Source organism: Nerophis ophidion, linkage group LG04 (genome assembly GCF_033978795.1).
Source record: "Nerophis ophidion isolate RoL-2023_Sa linkage group LG04, RoL_Noph_v1.0, whole genome shotgun sequence".
NCBI lineage: Eukaryota > Metazoa > Chordata > Actinopteri > Syngnathiformes > Syngnathidae > Nerophis > Nerophis ophidion.
This window is the reverse complement of record NC_084614.1, coordinates 85533594-85552887: the sequence shown is the minus strand read 5'-3', so window position 1 is coordinate 85552887 and position 19294 is coordinate 85533594. Positions and strand designations below refer to the sequence as shown.

Here is a 19294-nt window from a genome sequence, read left to right as displayed (position 1 = left end):
GCCTAACCCAAATCGACTCTTTTTCTTTATGCCTAACCCTAACCCCAACCCCAACCATCTAATGCTAACCCTAACCCGACCCTGACGCTCTAACGCTAACCCTAGCCCCAACCCCAAACCCAATTCCAACCCTGACCCTTTCCCCGACCCCACTTCTAAACCTAACCCTAACCCTTTTTCTTTATGCCTAACCCTAACCCTAATTTCAACCCCGACCCTGGCGCTCTAACACTAGTCCCAACCCTGACCAAATCTTTTTCTTTATGCCTAACCCTAACCCCTAACCTTGACTCCAGTCCCAACCCTCTAATGCTAACCCTAACCCTTTCCTTATGCCTAACCCTAACCGACTCTTTTTCTTTATGCCTAACCCTAACCCCTAACCTTGACTCCAGTCCCAACCCTCTAATGCTAACCCTAACCCTTTCCTTATGCCTAACCCTAACCGACTCTTTTTCTTTATGCCTAACCCTAACCCCTAACCTTGACTCCAGTCCCTACCCTCTAATGCTAACCCTAAACCTAACCCCAAGCCCAACCCTAACCCCGACCCTGACCCTCTAACGCTAACCCTAGCCCCAACACCAACCCTAATCCCAATCCCAACCCTTACCCCTAACCCCAATTCTAACCCCAACCCCAAACCCAACCCGACTCTGACCCTCTAACGCTAACCCTAACCTCAACCCCAGCCCTAACCCTAAAACCAAACCGATTCTGCCCCTCTAACGCTAACTCTAACGCTAACTCTAACTCTAACTCTAACGCTAACCCCAACCCCAAACCCAAGCCGACTCTGACCCTCTAACGCTAATTCTAACCTCAACCCCAACCCTAACCCGATCCCTAAATGGGACGGAATGGTTTGGCGCCTAAAGACTCTGTGTGTGTGTGTGTGTGTGTGTGTGTGTGTGTGTGTGTGTGTGTGTGTGTGTGTGTGTGTGTGTGTGAGTGTGTGTGTGTGTGTGTGCAGCTGCACAGTTGGCAGCCCGGCATCAAGAACCCATACCGTGGAACGGTTCTGTGGCAAGTCCCGGAGAACATGGACATCTCCGTCACACTTTTCAAGGTAGCGCTCACAGACTCTCGGCGCCGTGCTCAGCCCGAGTGACAGCGCGTGTCCCCGTGTGTTTCAGGACGCCGGCGCCGACGTCTTCGAGGACAAAGAGTGGACCTTCGTCCTGGAGGGTGTGAGTATCAGCGGCGGTTGCCGCGGCGACGGCGTGTGTCAAGGTGTGGTGTCGTCCCGCAGGAGAGCAAAGGCCACCGCAAGGTCCTGGCGTCGGCCGGCGTCAACCTGAAGAACTTCGCCAGTCTCACGCCGACCCAGACCGACCTGAACCTGCGCCTGAAGCCGCTCTCCGTCAAGGTGGTGGAGGCCTCGCTCAGGCTGTCGCTGGCGTGCATCTTCGTCCGAGAGGGGAAAGCCACGTGAGTTGAGGGCGGCGGGCGGCGGCGGGCGGCGTTTAACCGGGGCGTTAACCGTTATCGTGTACGCAGAGACGAGGACATGCAGAGCCTCGCCAGCCTGATGAGCGTCAAACCCGACGTGGCCAACATGGACGATTTCAACGAGAGCGACGAGGACGGCGACGACGCCAAGGCGGCGGGTGAGAACCGACTCCCCGTTCCCGCCCCCCGTCGTCCTTTTATTCTCATGTCCCGCCTCTTTCTGCCCTCCGGCCAATGCAGTCGTTCCACGCACTCTCACCCGCCCCAATCGCCCCGCCCCCCCTCCGCCTGAGCCCGCTGACACCTTGCCAGGTATCGATCTTCGGAGTACACCTCTCTGTAAAGTCTAGATCAGGGGTGTCCAACGAACCGACAAAACAAAGGATGCGGCGGCCATTTTTGTAGTTTTCACCCTCAAAACTACTACAGTATAAAGATTTCCGAGGTCAGGTCGCGGGGGCAGCAGCCTAAGCAGGGAAGCCCAGACTTCCCTCTCCCCAGCCACTTCGTCCAGTTCCTCCCGGGGAGACATAGTCTTCCCAACGTGTCCTGGGTCTTCCTACCGGTCGGACGTGCCCTAAACACCTCCCTAGGGAGGCGATTGGGTGGCACCACAGAGGTCCGAACCCCCTCAGCTGGCTCCTCTCCATGTGGAGGAACACCCGTTTTAGTTTGAGTTCCTCTTAGATGACAGAGCTTCTAAGGGAGAGAAACTTGTACCCGTAATCTTGTCCTTTCGGTCAGTACCCAAAGCTCACGACCACAAGTGAGGATGGGAACGTAGATAGACCGGTAAATTGAGAGCTGTTTCTTCACCGAAACGGATCGATGCATTACTGAAGACGCATACAATTAAGTTAGCATACAATTAGCAAGAAATATGAGCAAAACTAGCTCGGAAAGCTAACATGCTAACAGTGCTATGCTAACACATTTGTTTTTCTTCTTCGCGGCTTAATTCACTCGATGGGTCAAGTAGCGTAAAACGAGTTAGTGAGCGTGGAGTTTGAGCAGAGAATGGCTGTTCTGTTCCCGGGTGTTGTTGGTCAAATAGAGAGATGGAGAAGAGGTTTCATAGGGACCCAGAAAGAAGTCGGTCATAAGGGTAATAAAGTCGGCGTCGAAGGAAATGGCTCTTTAAAAATATCACTTTCTTACGAAATAGAATGGGACCGTGCTCGTGTCTGCAGTGATTACTTTGTAAAATGTTTGAACTTTTGATTTGTTTGGGAAACTTCCTGTTTTCTCGACTATATCAGTAGTGTTTGAGAGCGGAACTAAACGGGAAGAGAGGACAAAAGATTGCATTAAAATATCCCTTTCTTGCGAAATACAATAGAACCATGCTTGTGTCTGCAGTGATTACTTTGTAAAATTTTTGAACTTTTGATTTGTTTGGGAATAGTCCTGTTTTCTCGACTATATCAGTAGTGTTTGAGAGCGGAAATTAATGGAAAGAGAGGACAAAAGATCGCATAAAAATATCACTTTCTTGCGAAATACAATGGGACCGTGCTCGTGTCTGCAGTGATTACTTTGTAAAATGTTTGAACTTTTGATTTGTTTGGGGAACTTCCTGTTTTCTTGACTATATCAGTAGTGTTTGAGAGCGGAACTAAACGGGAAGAGAGGACAAAAGATTGCATTAAAATATCCCTTTCTTGCGAAATACAATAGAACCATGCTTGTGTCTGCAGTGATTACTTTGTAAAATTTTTGAACTTTTGATTTGTTTGGGAATAGTCCTGTTTTCTCGACTATATCAGTAGTGTTTGAGAGCGGAAATTAATGGAAAGAGAGGACAAAAGATCGCATAAAAATATCACTTTCTTGCGAAATACAATGGGACCGTGCTCGTGTCTGCAGTGATTACTTTGTAAAATGTTTGAACTTTTGATTTGTTTGGGGAACTTCCTGTTTTCTTGACTATATCAGTAGTGTTTGAGAGCGGAACTAAACGGAGAGGACAAAAGATTGCATTAAAATATCACTTTTTTGCTGAATACAATGGGACCATGCTTGTGTCTGCAGTGATTACTTTGTAACATTTTTGAACTTTTGATTTGTTTGGGAAACTTCCTGTTTTCTTGACTATATCAGTAGTGTTTGAGAGCGGAACTAAACGGAAAGAGAGGACAAAAGATCGCATTAAAATATCACTTTCTTGCTAAATACAACGGGACCATGCTTGTGTCTGCAGTGATTACTTTGTAAAATGTTTGAACTTTTGATTTGTTTGGGAATAGTCCTGTTTTCTCGACTATATCAGTAGTGGTTGAGAGCGGAACTAAACGGAAAGAGAGGACAAAATATCGCATTAAAATATCACTTTCTTGCGAAATACAATGGGACCATGCTTGTGTCTGCAGTGATTACTTTGTAAAAAGTTTGAACTTTTGATATGTTTGGGAAACATCCTTTTTTCTTGACTATATCAGTAGTGTTTGAGAGCAGAACTTAACGGAAAGAGAGGACAAAAGATCGCATTAAAATATCCCTTTATTGCTAAATAGAATGGGACCATGCTTGTGTCTGCAGTGATTACTTTGTAAAATGTTTGAATTTTTGATTCGTTTGGGAAACTTCCTGTTTTCTTGACTATATCAGTAGTGTTTGAGAGCGGAACTAAACGGAAAGAGAGGACAAAAGATCTCATTAAAATATCCCTTTATTGCTAAATAGAATGGGACCATGCTTGTGTCTGCAGTGATTACTTTGTAAAATGTTTGAATTTTTGATTTGTTTGGGAAACTTCCTGTTTCCTCGACTATATCAGTAGTGTTTGAGAGCGGAACTAAACGGAGAGGACAAAAGATTGCATTAAAATATCACTTTTTTGCTGAATACAATGGGACCATGCTTGTGTCTGCAGTGATTACTTTGTAACATTTTTGAACTTTTGATTTGTTTGGGAAACTTCCTGTTTTCTTGACTATATCAGTAGTGTTTGAGAGCGGAACTAAACGGAAAGAGAGGACAAAAGATCGCATTAAAATATCACTTTCTTGCTAAATACAACGGGACCATGCTTGTGTCTGCAGTGATTACTTTGTAAAATGTTTGAACTTTTGATTTGTTTGGGAATAGTCCTGTTTTCTCGACTATATCAGTAGTGGTTGAGAGCGGAACTAAACGGAAAGAGAGGACAAAATATCGCATTAAAATATCACTTTCTTGCGAAATACAATGGGACCATGCTTGTGTCTGCAGTGATTACTTTGTAAAAAGTTTGAACTTTTGATATGTTTGGGAAACATCCTTTTTTCTTGACTATATCAGTAGTGTTTGAGAGCAGAACTTAACGGAAAGAGAGGACAAAAGATCGCATTAAAATATCCCTTTATTGCTAAATAGAATGGGACCATGCTTGTGTCTGCAGTGATTACTTTGTAAAATGTTTGAATTTTTGATTCGTTTGGGAAACTTCCTGTTTTCTTGACTATATCAGTAGTGTTTGAGAGCGGAACTAAACGGAAAGAGAGGACAAAAGATCTCATTAAAATATCCCTTTATTGCTAAATAGAATGGGACCATGCTTGTGTCTGCAGTGATTACTTTGTAAAATGTTTGAATTTTTGATTTGTTTGGGAAACTTCCTGTTTCCTCGACTATATCAGTAGTGTTTGAGAGCGGAACTTAATGGAAAGAGAGGGCAAAAGTTCACATTAAAATATCACTTTTTTTGCAAAATACAATGGGACCGTGTTCGTGTCTGCAGTGATTACTTTGTAAAATTTTTGAACTTTTGATTTGTTTGGGCATAGTCCTGTTTTCTCGACTATATCAGTAGTGTTTGAGAGCGGAACTAAACGGATAGAGAGGACAAAAGATCGCATTAAAATATCACTTTCTTGCGAAATACAATGGGACCGTGCTTGTGTCTGCAGTGATCACTTTGTAAAATGTTTGAACTTTTGATTCGTTTGGGGAACTTCCTGTTTTCTTGATTATATCAGTAGTGTTTGAGAGCGGAACTAAACGGAAAGAGAGGACAAAAGATCGCATTAAAATATCACTTTTTTTGCAAAATACAATAGAACCGTGCTTGTGTCTGCAGTGATTACTTTGTAAAATGTTTGAACTTTTGATTTGTTTGGGAATAGTCCTCTTTTCTCGACTATATCAGTAGTGTTTGAGAGCGGAACTATATGGAAAGAGAGGACAAAAGATCGCATTAAATATCCCTTTCTTGCGAAATACAATGGGACCATGCTTGTGTCTGCAGTGATTACTTTGTAAAATGTTTGAATTTTTGATTTGTTTGGGAAACTTCCTGTTTTCTCGACTATATCAGTAGTGTTTGAGAGCGGAACTAAACGGAAAGAGAGGACAAAAGATCGCATTAAAATATCACTTTTTTGCGAAATACAATAGAACCGTGCTTGTGTCTGCAGTGATTACTTTGTAAAATGTTTGAACTTTTGATTTGTTTGGGAATAGTCCTCTTTTCTCGACTATATCAGTAGTGTTTGAGAGCGGAACTATATGGAAAGAGAGGACAAAAGATCGCATTAAATATCCCTTTCTTGCGAAATACAATGGGACCATGCTTGTGTCTGCAGTGATTACTTTGTAAAATGTTTGAACTTTTGATTTGTTTGGGGATAGTCCTGTTTTCTCGACTATATCAGTAGTGTTTGAGAGCGGAACTTAATGGAAAGAGAGGACAAAAGATCGCATAAAAATATCACTTTTTGCAAAATACAATGGGACCATGCTTGTGTCTGCAGTGATTACTTTGTAAAATGTTTGAATTTTTGATTTGTTTGGGAAACTTCCTGTTTTCTCGACTATATCAGTAGTGTTTGAGAGCGGAACTAAACGGAAAGAGAGGACAAAAGATCGCATTAAAATATCACTTTTTTGCGAAATACAATGGGACCATGCTTGTGTCTGCAGTGATTACTTTGTAAAATGTTTGAACTTTTGATTTGTTTGGGGATAGTCCTGTTTTCTCGACTATATCAGTAGTGTTTGAGAGCGGAACTAAACGGAAAGAGAGGACAAAAGATCGCATAAAAATATCACTTTTTTGCAAAATACAATGGGACCGTGCTTGTGTCTGCAGTGATTACTTTGTAAAATGTTTGAACTTTTGATTTGTTTGGGGAACTTTCTGTTTTCCTGACTATATCAGTAGTGTTTGAGAGCGGAACTAAACGGAGAGGACAAAAGATTGCATTAAAATATCACTTTTTTGCTGAATACAATGGGACCATGCTTGTGTCTGCAGTGATTACTTTGTAAAATTTTTGAACTTTTGATTTTTTGGGGGAACTTCCTGTTTTCTTGATTATATCAGTAGTGTTTGAGAGCGGAACTAAACGGAGAGGACAAAAGATCGCATTAAAATATCACTTTTTTGCGAAATACAATGGGACCATGCTCGTGTCTGCAGTGATTACTTTGTAAAATGTTTGAACTTTTGATATGTTTGGGAAACTTCCTGTTTTCTCGACTATATCAATAGTGTTTGAGAGCGGAACTAAATGGAAAGAGAGGACAAAAGATCGCATTAAAATATCGCTTTCTTCCGAAATACAATGGGACCGTGCTTGTGTCTGCAGTGATTACTTTGTAAAATGTTTGAACTTTTGATTTGTTTGGGAAACGTCCTGTTTTCTTGAGTATATCAGTAGTGTTTGAGAGCGGAACTAAACGGAAAGAGAGGACAAAAGATCGCATTAAAATATCACTTTCTTGCGAAATACAATGGGACCATGCTTGTGTCTGCAGTGATTACTTTGTAAAATGTTTGAACTTTTGATTTGTTTGGGAAACTTCCTGTTTTCTCGACTATATCAGTAGTGTTTGAGAGCGGAACTTAATGGAAAGAGAGGACAAAAGATCGCATTAAATATCCCTTTCTTGCGAAATACAATGGGACCATGCTTGTGTCTGCAGTGATTACTTTGTAAAATGTTTGAATTTTTGATTTGTTTGGGAAACTTCCTGTTTTCTCGACTATATCAGTAGTGTTTGAGAGCGGAACTAAACGGAAAGAGAGGACAAAAGATCGCATTAAAATATCACTTTTTTGCGAAATACAATAGAACCGTGCTTGTGTCTGCAGTGATTACTTTGTAAAATGTTTGAACTTTTGATTTGTTTGGGAATAGTCCTCTTTTCTCGACTATATCAGTAGTGTTTGAGAGCGGAACTATATGGAAAGAGAGGACAAAAGATCGCATTAAATATCCCTTTCTTGCGAAATACAATGGGACCATGCTTGTGTCTGCAGTGATTACTTTGTAAAATGTTTGAACTTTTGATTTGTTTGGGGATAGTCCTGTTTTCTCGACTATATCAGTAGTGTTTGAGAGCGGAACTTAATGGAAAGAGAGGACAAAAGATCGCATAAAAATATCACTTTTTGCAAAATACAATGGGACCATGCTCGTGTCTGCAGTGATTACTTTGTAAAATGTTTGAACTTTTGATTTGTTTGGGAAACTTTCTGTTTTCTCGACTATATCAATATTGTTTGAGAGCGTAACTAAACGGAAAGAGAGGACAAAAGACTGCATAAAAATATCACTTTTCTTGTGAAATACAATGGGACCATGCTTGTGTCTGCAGTGATTACTTTGTAAAATGTTTGAACTTTTGATATGTTTGGGAAACTTCCTGTTTTCTTGACTATATCAGTAGTGTTTGAGAGCGGAACTAAACGGAAAGAGAGGACAAAAGATCGCATTAAAATATCACTTTCTTGCTAAATACAATGGGACCATGCTCGTGTCTGCAGTGATTACTTTGTAAAATGTTTGAACTTTTGGGGAAACTTCCTGTTTTCTTGACTATATCAGTAGTGTTTGAGAGCGGAACTAAACGGAAAGAGAGGACAAAAGATCGCATTAAAATATCACTTTCTTGCTAAATACAATGGGACCATGCTCGTGTCTGCAGTGATTACTTTGTAAAATGTTTGAACTTTTGGGGAAACTTCCTGTTTTCTCGACTATATCAGTAGTGTTTGAGAGCGGAACTAAACGGAAAGAGAGGACAAAAGATCGCATTAAAATATCACTTTCTTGCTAAATACAATGGTACCATGCTCGTGTCTGCAGTGATTACTTTGTAAAATGTTTGAACTTTTGATTTGTTTGGGAATAGTCCTGTTTTCTCGACTATATCAGTAGTGGTTGAGAGCAGAACTAAACGGAGAGGACATAATTTTGCATTAGTTTGTGTTCCTTTGTGGTTGCTGTGCCGAAATATAACTAGAAAGACCTTCTTGTGCAAATAAACCAACATCAACGTTAAAATTTTTGAACTTTTGATTTGTTTGGGCATAGTCCTGTTTTCTCGACTATATCAGTAGTGTTTGAGAGCAGAACTAAACGGAAAGAGAGGACAAAAGATCGCATTAAAATATCACTTTCTTGCGAAATACAATGGGACCATGCTTGTGTCTGCAGTGATTACTTTGTAAAATTTTTGAACTTTTGATTTTTTTGGGGAACTTCCTGTTTTCTTGACTTTATCAGTAGTGTTTGAGAGCAGAACTAGACGGAAAGAGAGGACAAAAGATCGCATTAAAATATCACTTTTTTGCGAAATACAATGGGACCATGCTCGTGTCTGCAGTGATTACTTTGTAAAATTTTTGAACTTTTGATATGTTTGGGAAACAACCTGTTTTCTTGATTATATCAGTAGTGTTTGAGAGCGGAACTAAACGCAAAGAGACGACAAAAGATCGCATTAAAATATCACTTTTTTTGCGAAATACAATGGGACCATGCTTGTGTCTGCAGTGATTACTTTGTAAAATGTTTGAACTTTTGATTTGTTTGGGAATAGTCCTGTTTTCTCGACTATATAAATAGTGTTTGAGAGCAGAACTAAACGGAAAGAGAGGACAAAAGATCACATTAAAATATCACTTTCTTTGCGAAATACAATGGGACCATGCTTGTGTCTGCAGTGATTACTTTGTAAAAATTTTTAACTTTTGATATGTTTGGGGAACTTCCTGTTTTCTTGATTAAATCAGTAGTGTTTGAGAGCGGAACTAAACGGAAAGCGAGGACAAAAGATTGCATTAAAATATCACTTTCTTGCGAAATAGAATGGGACCGTGCTCGTGTCTGCAGTGATTACTTTGTAAAATATTTGAACTTTTGATTTGTTTGGGAAACTTCCTGTTTTCTCGACTATATCAGTAGTGTTTGAGAGCGGAACTAAATGGAAAGAGAGGACAAAAGATCGCATTAAAATATCGCTTTCTTGCGAAATACAATGGGACCATGCTCGTGTCTGCAGTGATTACTTTGTAAAATTTTTGAACTTTTGATATGTTTGGGAAACAACCTGTTTTCTTGATTATATCAGTAGTGTTCGAGAGCGGAACTAAACGGAAAGAGAGGACAAAAGATCGCATTAAAATATCACTTTTTTTGCGAAATACAATGGGACCATGCTTGTGTCTGCAGTGATTACTTTGTAAAATTTTTTAACTTTTGGGGAACTTCCTGTTTTCTCGACTATATCAGTAGTGTTTGAGAGCAGAACTAAACGGAGAGGACAAAAGATTGCATTAGTTTGTGTTCCTTCGTGGTTGCTGTGCCGAAATATAACTAGAAAGACCTTCTTGTGCAAATAAACCAACATCAACGTTACGTCCTAGTAATAAATATTATGATTGTTGGTCCAATCCATCGTATTTTTATAACAGGAACTAAAAGCTCATGTTGTTGTTGTGCAGGAAAGTGATTTAATCGGCATTATGGATGTAACAGTTAAAGAGGAACTGCTTTTTTAATTTTTTTTATTGTGCCTACTGTTCACAATCATTATGAGAGACAAGATGACAAAAGTTGTTTTCATGCATTCTAACATGTAAAAATCATCTCGTCGAAGGTGGCTAACAATGCTGCTCATCACTTCCAAAATGCATCCCAAAACCGTCAATAGTAATTTATTTACGTTTCGTACGACAAGCTTTAGCGACATTGTTTTCGTAAGAGCAAACACCGAGGAACTCTTTTTCTAACATAGTAACACATCGGTGTTACTATTTTTTGGCATTACGACATCTTTCGTTTTTAATTGTTTTTTTATATTATATATATATATTAACTCAGTTAAATATGTCCCTGGCCACATGAGGACTTTGAATATTACCATTATATGATCCTGTAATGACTTGATATCGGATCGATACCCAAATTTTTTGGTACCATCCAAAACTAATGTAAAGTGTGCAAACAACAGAAGAATAAGTGATTATTACATTTTAACAGAAGTTAAAAAGAGAAAGTAAGCAGATATTAACAATAAATGAACAAGTTGATTAATAATTCTTTAATAATTTTGACAAAATAATAGAATGAGAAATGACACAATATGTTATTGCATACGTCAGCGGTTAAATTAAGAGCCTTTATTTGTTTACTTACTACTAAAAGACATGTTGTTTAGTATGGTGACTATTTTATTTAAGGACAAAATTGCAATAGGAAACATGCTTGATGTACCCTAGGATTTTTTGTAAATATAAAGCCAATAATGCAATTTTTTGTGGCTTTTATATAGAAAAGTACCGGTACCGGTACCAAAATGTTGGTATCGGGACAACATCGGTTCTACCTCACTGACAGCTTCTGCTAATCTGGAAATGCACTGTGTTGTTCAAGGTGGGTCACATGATTCCAGCCTTTCAAAACTCCCCTTGGACCTTTTAAGTTTCAGCTTTGCAGCCATACTCCCCCCGGAACCCAAAGACTTTGGTTTCCCGGACGCTGCCCGGCGGGTCATGGGTATAACGCCACCGGATCGCCAGTGGCATCGTTTATGGTCGGAACTACGGCGGTATCTGATCGTCTTCGAACCTCCGACTTTCGTTCTTGATTAATGAAAACATTTTTGGCAAATGCTTTCGCTCTCGTCCCGTCTTTTTGACCCTGGATTTGTCTAATCCTAGTTACGGCCCTGTGGATACTTACAAAATTAAAATGTAAATAAAATAAAAAATATCTACATTGTAAAAAAAAAATCCTATTTTTATGGTTAATTCAGTCAAAATTTCTACTGTAATTTTTCAATTTTTTTAAAACTGTAGAATTGAGGACATTATCTGTAAATAAACAAACCGCCTGTTTTTTTAAGTAATATGCCAGTAATGACAAACTATGTATATTTAGATTTTTTTTACAGAAAAATACAAAATTAACTATACAAATCATTTTCTGTTGTCTCAAATTACTTTGAAATTCATGTAAAATTACAGTAATTAACTTTCATTAAATATGTAGCTTGTTATATAAAAGTCTAAGTCCATACCAACAATCTAACAGTTCTATATGTAATTTTAAGGTAAATCTTATTTTTTTGATATTTATGTGTATTTTTATATTCAAATTGAAAAATATATGTAGCCTGTTATATGAAGGTTTATGCTCATGCTAACAATTTAAAATTTTTCTCTGTAAAATATAATATATTTGATCAACAGTCAACAGCCATACAGGTCACACTGAAGGTGGCCGTACAAACAAATTTAACGCTGTTACAAATATGCGCCACACTGTGAACCCACATCAAACAAGAATGACAAACACGTTTCTTCACCGTAACACAACTTAGACACAACAGAAAAAATACCCAGAATCCCATGCAGCCCTAACTCTTCCGGGCTCCACCAAACCCCGCCCACTTATTTGGTTTACAATGTTTTACTTTAATTTTATGTTTTTTTTTTGGCAGCCGTAGCTGCCAGTAGATGACCGTTTTTTTACAGATTTTTTTTTACAGTGTAGCCTACGAACGTTGACATGCTAACAGCAGGTATCGTTCATAAAGTAGCATTATATTTGAAGCTGGGATGCATACCTGCAAAATTCTCTGTAATATAAAATATATTTGATCAACAGTCAACAGCCATACAGGTCACACTGAAGGTGGCCGTACAAACAAATTTAACGCTGTTACAAATATGCGCCACACTGTGAACCCACATCAAACAAGAATGACAAACACGTTTCTTCACCGTAACACAACATAGACACAACAGAAGAAATACCCAGAATCCCATGCAGCCCTAACTCTTCCGGGCTCCACCAAACCCCGCCCACTTATTTGGTTTACAATGTTTTACTTTAATTTTATATGTTTTTTATGGCAGCCGTAGCTGCCAGTAGATGACCGTTTTTTTACAGATTTTTTTTTACAGTGTAGCCTACGAACGTTGACATGCTGACAGCAGGTATCGTTCATAAAGTAGCATTATATTTGAAGCTGGGATGTATACCTGCAAAATTGTCTGTAATATATAATATATTTGATCAACAGTTAACAGCCATACAGGTCACACTGAAGGTGGCCGTACAAACAAATTTAACGCTGTTAGAAATACGCGCCACACTGTGAACCCACATCAAACACGTTTCGGGAGAACATCTTCACCGTAACACAACAGAAAAAATACCCAGAATCCCATGCAGCCCTAACTCATCCGGGCTACACCCTTGCTACCACCAAACCCCGCCCACTTATTTGGTTTACAATGTTTTACTTTTATTTTATGGGTTTTTATTGACTGCCGGTAGATGACGTTTTTTTTACAGAATTTTTTTTTTACAGTGTACTCCACGAACGTTGCCATGCTAACAGCAGGTATCGTTCATAAAGTAGCATTATATTTGAAGCTGGGATGTATACCTGCAAAATTCTCTGTAATATATAATATATTTGATCAACAGTTAACAGCCATACAGGTCACACTGAAGGTGGCCGTACAAACAAATTTAACGCTGTTACAAATATGCGCCACACTGTGAACCCACATCAAACAAGAATGACAAACTCATTTTGGGAGAACATCTTCACCGTAACACAACAGAAAAAATACCCAGAATCCCATGCAGCCCTAACTCATCCAGGCTACACCCCGGCTACCACCAAACCCCGCCCACTTATTTGGTTTACAATGTTTTACTTTTATTTTATGGGTTTTTATTGGCTGCCAGTAGATGACCGTTTTTTTACAGAATTTTTTTTTTACAGTGTACTTCACGAACGTTGACATGCTAACAGCAGGTATCTTTCATAAAGTAGCAACATGTTTGAAGCTGGGATGTATAACTGCAAAATTCTCTGTAATATATAATATATTTGATCAACAGTCAACAGCCGTACAGGTCACACTGAAGGTGGCCGTACAAACAAATTTAACGCTGTTACAAATATGCGCCACACTGTGAACCCACATCAAACAAGAATGACAAACACGTTTCGGGAGAGCTTCTTCACCGTAACACAACAGAAAAAATACCCAGAATCCCATGCAGCCCTATGCACCCCCCGCTACCACCAAACCCCGCCCACTTATTTGATTTACAATGTTTTACTTTAATTGTATGGGTTTTTATTGGCTGCCAGTAGATGACCGTTTTTTTACAGAATTTTTTTTTACAGTGTACTCCACGAACGTCGACATGCTAACAGCAGGTATCGTTCATAAAGTAGCAACATATTTGAAGCTGGGATGTATACCTGCAAAATTGGCCCAAAAAATAAATAAAAAAGCTGCACTTTGGACACCCTTGGTCTAGATCTCTGTGTGTGTGAAGGTAGCCCTAAAGGGCGTCTTGTTGCCATGGCGACGCTAACGTCCTCGTAGATCTCAGCGTTTCTCATTTTCATCTCATTTCCTCTGTTTCTGTCTGTCTGCGTCTTTTGTGCGTCCACCAAGCATTTCCGCACCCCCGCCCCTCGCCTCCGGGCGACCGACGCCTTATTGGCGCCGCCCCGGCTCCGCCCCCTCAGTCCCAGTGGCCCAAAACAAGCCCTCCATTAGGAGCCGCCGACATTGAGTCTTCACCTCCACCCGTTGACCCACCTGCCAACTCCGCCCCCTCACATGAAGGTCCGCCCCCCCCAAAGAAGTCCTTCAGCTGGACAGGTGGCGCCGAAGCGCACGTGCCCGCCGACCTCTCCCCCCCTGACACATGCACATCCTCCTTCGCGCTCACCCTCATCTCTCCTTCTAACCCTCAAGCCCCGCCCACTCACCTTCCTCCGTCTCTGCCCAGAATCTTCCGGTCAGACTCTGGAAAAGGTATCACGGCGGCGGCGTCTTCACGCTCATTGGCTGTCATCTTGATGGGGGGGGCGGGGCATGCGCGAGTGACACTGAGCGCGCACGCTAGCTTTTCTTCTCCTCCTTCAGCGGCTGTCCCGTATCAGCGGCGCCCGCCGGAGGACCCGACGCCACACGCCGCCTGCGCCGCGTCGGGTGGGTCAGGTGACTTCTTGACATATTGAAAGCCTTTTCAATGACTGTCGGCCATTTTTGTTGTGTCTGCCAGCCCATGTTTTCGCAGCTCAACTCGTCAAGTCCGACCCCCGCCCTCCCTCCCCCTCGCCATTCAGCACCGAAGCCCCGCCCCTCGCGGCGACCGCCTCCGTAGCCCCTCCCATCGCTGGTAACGTCCTCCCGGTGCCCCTGTTGAGTCGCCCTGACCTCGACGCCCTCTGTGAGCCCGCCCCCCCGACTCTCCGCCCCGCCCTCCCGCCTTCCTCGCCGCCCCGCTCGTCCTCTCAGCTCAGGGCCCCGCCCACAGGTACACCAGCGTCCAATCAGCGTTTGGCTAAACCTCTTCACACCTTTTTTTTTTTTTTAATGTCGTGCTGCACACAGAGGCCACGCCCCCACTCGACCTCGCCGAGAAGACCGCAGCACCTGTTGCCAAGGAAGCCGATGACATCACAGCATCCGACCCACCAATCGCAGCACAGCATGGCAAGGTGGCAGGGGAGGGCAGGTGAGGTCTTGCACACACACGCACACACACACACACACGCACACACACACCCTGCTAACTTTTGTTAGCAAGTGCTAGCTGTGTGCTTTTGGCTCCGCCCCCCTGCTGAAGAGTGGTTTGCTTCCTCCTGTGCTCCTTACATGTGACCTTGTCAGTCCCGCCCCTCCCCAATCTGAGGCTATAATAGCCCCGCCTCCTCCGTGGCCCTTTTGCGAGAGCCCCGCCCCCCAGCCGCCCTCCTCCACGGCCAAGCAATCAAAAGGAGGCACGAGGTGAGTTCTTCTCCTCGGGCCGCAGGAGCGAAAGACTGAATCTGTTCCTTCTCCTCCTCCGCAGCCTCCTCTCTCACCACCGCTCCACCTTGGACGAGCAGGAGGGCGAGCGAGGAGAGGAGAGGAAGCGACGTGAGCAGGAGAGGAGGAGGCTGGTGGAGGAGGAGAAGAGGAGACTCTTGAAGGAGCAGGAGGAGGCCAGGAAGCTGAAGGAGAGGAGGAGGCGCGAGCAAGACCGACTCCTGGAGGAATGGAACATCATGCGAGAAGAGGAGGACAGGAGGAGGAGGAGCACGTTGGTGCAGAAAGAGAAGGAGCAGCAGAAATGGAAAGACAAGGAGGAACGACAACAAGAGAGGTGGAGCAGAGAGGGAGAGACGAAGGTGGTCCACAGATTAGAGGAGAAAGCGAGGAAGGAGGAGACGAGGAAAAAGGAGGAGGAAGAGAGTGATAAAAGGAAGGAAGAAGATGCGAAGAGAAGGAGCGAGGAGGATAGGAGAGAGAAAGAAGGAGAGGAGAAAAGACAAGAAGAAAGGAGGAGATACGAAGAGGAGGTGAGAAGGAGAAAGAGGGAGAAGGAACGGGAGGAGATGGAGCAGAGGAGAAAAGAGGAGGAGGCGGGAAAGAGGGCAGAGGAAGTGAGGAGGAACAAGGAGGAGGAGGAGAGGAAGAGGAAAGATGAAGCGGAGCAGCAGAGAGTCAAGGAGGTAAAGAGGAGGCAGGAGAAAGACCGGCTGGAGGAGGAGGAGAGGAATAAAAAAGGGGAAGAGGAGAGGAAGAAAAAGGAGGAAGAGAGAAAAATGAAGGAGGAAAAAGAGAGGAAGAGGATTGAGGAGGAGAGAAAGAAACAGGAAGAAGAGAGGAGGAGGAAGGATGAGGAAAGCAGGAAGAAGCTGGAAGAGGAAAGAAAGAGGAAGGAGGGAGAGGAGAGGAAGAAAAAAGAGGAAGAAGAGAGAAAGCAGAAGGATGAGGTGGAGAGGAGGAAGAAACTGGAAGAGGAAAAAGAACAAAAGGAAAATGAGAAGAAAAAGGAAGAAGAGGAGAAGAGGAAGAAGGAGGGAGAGGAGAGGAAGAAAAAAGAGGAAGAAGAGAGAAAACAGAAGGATGAGGTGGAGAGGAGGAAGAAACTAGAAGAGGAAAAAGAACAAAAGGAAAATGAGAAGAAGAAAAAGGAGGAAGAGGAGAGAAAGGAAATGGAGGAAAAGAAACGGCAGGAGAAAGACCGGCTGGAGGAGGAGAAGAAGATGAAAAAGGAGGAAGAGGAGAGAAAGAGGAAGGAGGGAGAGGAGAGGAAGAAAAAAGAGGAAGAAGAGAGAAAACAGAAGGATGAGGTGGAGAGGAGGAAGAAACTGGAAGAGGAAAAAGAACAAAAGGAAAATGAGAAGAAGAAAAAGGAGGAAGGGGAGAGAAAGGAAATGGAGGAAAAGAAACGGCAGGAGAAAGGCCGGCTGGAGGAGGAGAAGAAGATGAAAAAGGAGGAAGAGGAGAGAAAGAGGAAGGAGGAAGATGAGAAGAGGAAGAAGGTGGAAAGGGAGAGAAAGAAGGAGGAAGAGGAGCTGAAGAGAAAGGAGGAAGAGAGAAAAATTAAGGAAGAAAAGGAGAGGAAGAGGAATGAGGGGGAGAGAAAGAAAGAGGAAGAAGATGAGAGGAGGAAGGATGAGGAACGAAGGAAGAAGCTGGAAGAGGATGAAATGAAAGAGGAGGAGGTAAAGAAAAAGAAGGAAGAGGAAGGAAAGAGGAAGATGGAGGAGGAGGGGAAGAAAAAAGAAGAGGAGGACAGGAAGAAAAAGGAGGAAGAGAGAAAGATTAAGGAGGAAAAGGAGAGGAAGAGGAATGAGGAGGAGAGAAAGAAACAGGAAGAAGAGGAGAGGAGGAAGAAGCTAGAAGAGGAAAGAAAGAGGAAAGAGGAAGAGGAGAGAAAAAGAAAGGATGAGGTGGAGAGGTGGAAGAAGCTAGAAGAGGAAAAAGAACGGAAGAAAAAGGAAGAAGAGGAGAGAAAGAAAAGGGAGGAAGAGGAGAGAAAAAGGAGGGATGAGGTGGAGAGGAGGAACAAGCTAGAAGAGAAAAAAGAACAAAAGGAAAAGTTGAGGAAGAAAAAGGAGGAAGAGGAGAGAAAGGAAAAAAAGAGGCAGGAGAAAGATCGACTGGAGGAGAAGATGAAAAGGAACGAAGAGGAGGTAAAGAAAAAGGAGGAAGAGGAACGAAAGAGGAAGGATGATGAGAGAAAGAAAACCGAGGGGGAGGAGAGGAAGAAAAAAGAGGAAGAGGAGAGGAAACGGAATGATGAGGCGGAGAGGTGGAAGATGCTTGAGGAGGAAAATAAACAGAAGGAAAAGGAGGAGGAAAAAAGGAGAGAAGAAGAAGAGATGGAGAAGAGAAGAAAGGAGGAGGTTAAAAAAAAAGAAGACATAAAGAGGCAGCAGGAAGAGGAGAGGACATGTCTCCATCTGCTGGACAAAAGCTGCATGACACCTTCAAGTCTCAGCCAATCAGCAGAGAGCAAGTCACTCAATCAGAGGTGAGTGTGGCCCCGCCCACTGAATGACTCAGAGGTCAGAGGTCATATACGTGCTGTCTCATACACACACGTGCACGTGCACACCACCTTCCACCACGTGCACTCTCCTACATTAGTCATGACCCCTGGTTCCACCACGTGCACTCTCCTACATTAGTCATGACCCCTGGTTCCACCACCTGCACTCTCCTACATTAGTCATGACCCCTGGTTCCACTCTCCTACATTAGTCATGACCCCTGGTTCCACCACCTGCACTCTCCTACATTAGTCATGACCCCTGGTTCCACCACCTGCACTCTCCTACATTAGTCATGACCCCTGGTTCCACTCTCCTACATTAGTCATGACCCCTGGTTCCACCACCTGCACTCTCCTACATTAGTCATGACCCCTGGTTCCACTCTCCTACATTAGTCATGACCCCTGGTTCCACTCTCCTACATTAGTCATGACCCCTGGTTCCACCACCTGCACTCTCCTACATTAGTCATGACCCCTGGTTCCACTCTCCTACATTAGTCATGACCCCTGGTTCCACTCTCCTACATTAGTCATGACCCCTGGTTCCACCACCTGCACTCTCCTACATTAGTCATGACCCCTGGTTCCACTCTCCTACATTAGTCATGACCCCTGGTTCCACTCTCCTACATTAGTCATGACCCCTGGTTCCACTCTCCTACATTAGTCATGACCCCTGGTTCCACTCTCCTACATTAGTCATGACCCCTGGTTCCACTCGCCTACATTAGTCATGACCCCTGGTTCCACTCGCCTACATTAGTCATGACCCCTGGTTCCACTCTCCTACATTAGTCATGACCCCTGGTTCCACTCTCCTACATTAGTCATGACCCCTGGTTCCACTCTCCTACATTAGTCATGACCCCTGGTTCCACCACCTGCACTCTCCTACATTAGTCATGACCCCTGGTTCCACTCTCCTACATTAGTCATGACCCCTGGTTCCACTCTCCTACATTAGTCATGACCCCTGGTTCCACTCGCCTACATTAGTCATGACCCCTGGTTCCACTCGCCTACATTAGTCATGACCCCTGGTTCCACTCTCCTACATTAGTCATGACCCCTGGTTCCACTCTCCTACATTAGTCATGACCCCTGGTTCCACTCTCCTACATTAGTCATGACCCCTGGTTCCACTCTCCTACATTAGTCATGACCCCTGGTTCCACCACGTGCACTCTCCTACATTAGTCATGACCCCTGGTTCCACCACCTGCACTCTCCTACATTAGTCATGACCCCTGGTTCCACCA

The 19294-nt window shown here is 43.1% G+C and overlaps 1 protein-coding gene across 5 annotated transcripts in view; it reads left to right on the top strand.

Moving 5' to 3' along the window:
- LOC133552103 (EH domain-binding protein 1-like protein 1) overlaps nt 1-19294 on the top strand; it is a 68823-nt gene that overhangs the window by 5639 nt on the left and 43890 nt on the right. For 2 of the 5 annotated variants that reach the window (XM_061899433.1, XM_061899432.1), the window contains exons 3-13: nt 974-1069; nt 1137-1190; nt 1253-1431; nt 1501-1610; nt 1693-1764; nt 14150-14515; nt 14627-14692; nt 14766-15020; nt 15098-15221; nt 15377-15493; nt 15558-18011. In XM_061899433.1, the coding sequence (XP_061755417.1) occupies nt 974-1069; nt 1137-1190; nt 1253-1431; nt 1501-1610; nt 1693-1764; nt 14150-14515; nt 14627-14692; nt 14766-15020; nt 15098-15221; nt 15377-15493; nt 15558-18011 (3893 nt within the window). The remainder of the gene's footprint in view (nt 1-973; nt 1070-1136; nt 1191-1252; nt 1432-1500; nt 1611-1692; nt 1765-14149; nt 14516-14626; nt 14693-14765; nt 15021-15097; nt 15222-15376; nt 15494-15557; nt 18012-19294) is intronic. The other 3 variants (XM_061899434.1, XM_061899435.1, XM_061899436.1) reach the window with 3 other exon arrangements.